We start from the raw sequence: 2,222 nt of genomic DNA, 5'->3' as shown, positions 1-2,222 counted from the left end.
CCAGTCACCCCCACAACCACACTCCCCTCCTATAGCTGGGAATAGAATCCAGGAGTCCTGACTCCCAGTCACGCCTGCTCTAACCACTGGACACTCTCTTTCCTATGTGTCCGTACAGCACCTGTCACAACCGGGCTCCAGTCTCTAGGGGCGGCAGTAGAAATGTTAAGCAGACCCTCTGCCTCATTCATTCCTCCCCCTAGGCCTAGCGTCTCTGCCCATCCACCGACCCCACTCAAACGTGGCCCAGAGGGGCTTGAGGGGCAGAGCTCGCCAGCCCTGATGTACCGGTCCCTCTTCCCCTGCCCTCAAGGCCTGCGGTCCATTTTGTGGTGAGCGTCTCCATGGGAGAGACTTTATTAGAGCCCGAGACACAGAGAGGAAACCGGCAGCTCTGCCGCCCAGGGAGCAGTCATGACCTGCAGCCACATGCCTCAGTTCTCAGTGACACTCAGGCCACACCGGGCCCCTCTGGCAGAGTCAAAGGGCTTAAGATGGGTGGAAACAGCTTCCTGAGAATGGCCCTGCCAGGGGTCTCCCTGATCAGTGCGGGGCTGGCACAAGGGCTCTTGCACCCAACCCCAAGACAGGGGATTGCTGGGGGTGTGGCCAGGGCACACTGCACTATGGGTATTCTCTGTTTGCTGGGAGTCATGGGACGCAGAGTGCAAGATAGAGCAGCCACAGCGCTGCTCTAACTTACACCACGGCTTGAGCCGACCCACCCACAGCCTCAAAGTAAAGGAAGGACAAAGGTAGATTAAAGCCACCTGAACACTCCTCCATCCAGGCCCCATGCACAGGAAAGGAGTAACTGAGAATCAGCCCCAGAAACGGAATCAGCTCCAGACGTGTCAATCGAATCATCTCCCATTCATTCTCCCGTCCTCAGCCCTCGCAGGGCTCAGTGGCTCCTGAGAGCATCTCCCATTCCGCTGACACTCCGCTCCCGCCTCGCTGCAGGGACGTGGCACGAAAGGCAGCGCCCGCCCCCTCCCTGCTGTGCTCTGGGTCCCTTTGAAAAGCCTCTACCCACCTCCACAAAGTAGAAGCACGGAAGGAGTGTCATGCTATCCTTGGGGGCCTTGGACTTCTCTTTCGTGGAGATCATGGTGTCGGCTCAGGGGGCAAGCGATGGGGGCTCGCCTGGGTCAGTCTAGACAACGAGACACACGGCAAGTGTTAGTTTAGTGGCACTCAAGGGGAAGTGGGGAGGGGGCAGGAGTGCTGTCTGTGGGGGGAAGATCATAGTTACTCCAGGACCAACCCAGCACTGGAGTGAGTAGGGCAGGAGCGCTGACTGGGGTGGGGGACTCCCGGCAACTCCAGTCCCAGCCTCTGACAGCAGGAGGCACTGGAGGGAATGGAGCATGAATGCTGGCTGTATGGAAGGATCCAGCCACCTCATACCCAGCCTCTCCCGCATTGCCCTCCTGTCCGGGCTCTGCATTCATAAACTATTTCATTCCCCTTCCCGCTTACCCCTTGTCTCATGCCTGTCCTGCCCACACACACACCCCCAGCCTGTGGCAATGACACATACGCCCCGCTTTCTTTCCCTAGGCTAAGCGCTGTCAGTGTGATTCCCCAGCCCAGGGTTGGTCTGCCCAGCCTGGGGGAGTTGTGTTCTGTAACAGACCGGAGGTGGGACAGGGGTGGGGAGGGGAGTCATGTGGCAATCGATGGGCGAGGGGGAAGGACCCCGGCGTGGGGCTGACGTGGGATTTAAACGGCTCACTCTGGGGATGCTGGAAAAGGAGAGTGAAGGTGTGAGGGGTAAAAAGCCGGGCGGCAAGCGGGCAGGGCGGGGTGATTACTAGAGAAAGGGGAAAAACAAGGGGTGCCTTGACTCCATCATCCCGGCCCGAGGAAGGGGGGCTGGGGGGAAGCCCAGGGCCTGGCTGGGGTCTCAGCTGCAGATCTTGCTGCACCTGTTGGCAGGGGGTCCTGCTTTGCCCATTCTCCAGATCCCTGCAAGACACTGATGCTGCAGCAGGTTGCAGCTGGGCCAGGCTATTGTATTCAAAATGCCAGCGGGGGTGGGGGTGGGGGGGGTTGCAGGTGGGGTCTGAGTCCCCTCCCCTTGCTCCCCAACCCTGCCAGAGCCCGGCGGGGCAGGGCCCAGGCTCCTACCTGCAGCCCGTGGGCTATACGCGCGAGGGGCGCCCCCTAGCGCCCCCCCCCATCGTGCCAGCCCCAGCCCCGGATCCCACGGAACAAAA

General features: G+C 60.6%; 1 protein-coding gene across 1 annotated transcript in view; it reads right to left on the bottom strand.

Moving 5' to 3' along the window:
* The window catches only part of PLPPR3 (phospholipid phosphatase related 3), a 12,522-nt gene that overhangs the window by 5,170 nt on the left and 5,130 nt on the right, over positions 1-2,222 (bottom strand). Inside the window, exon 2 of the mRNA XM_026654975.2 lies at positions 1,037-1,156. Within this exon, the coding sequence (XP_026510760.1) occupies positions 1,037-1,111 (75 nt within the window). The 5' untranslated portion in view covers positions 1,112-1,156. The remainder of the gene's footprint in view (positions 1-1,036; positions 1,157-2,222) is intronic.

Source organism: Terrapene carolina, unplaced genomic scaffold, assembly GCF_002925995.2.
Source record: "Terrapene carolina triunguis isolate 2854851 unplaced genomic scaffold, T_m_triunguis-2.0 Scaffold194, whole genome shotgun sequence".
Classification (NCBI taxonomy): Eukaryota; Metazoa; Chordata; order Testudines; family Emydidae; genus Terrapene; species Terrapene triunguis.
This window is presented reverse-complemented; position numbering and strand designations above follow the sequence as displayed.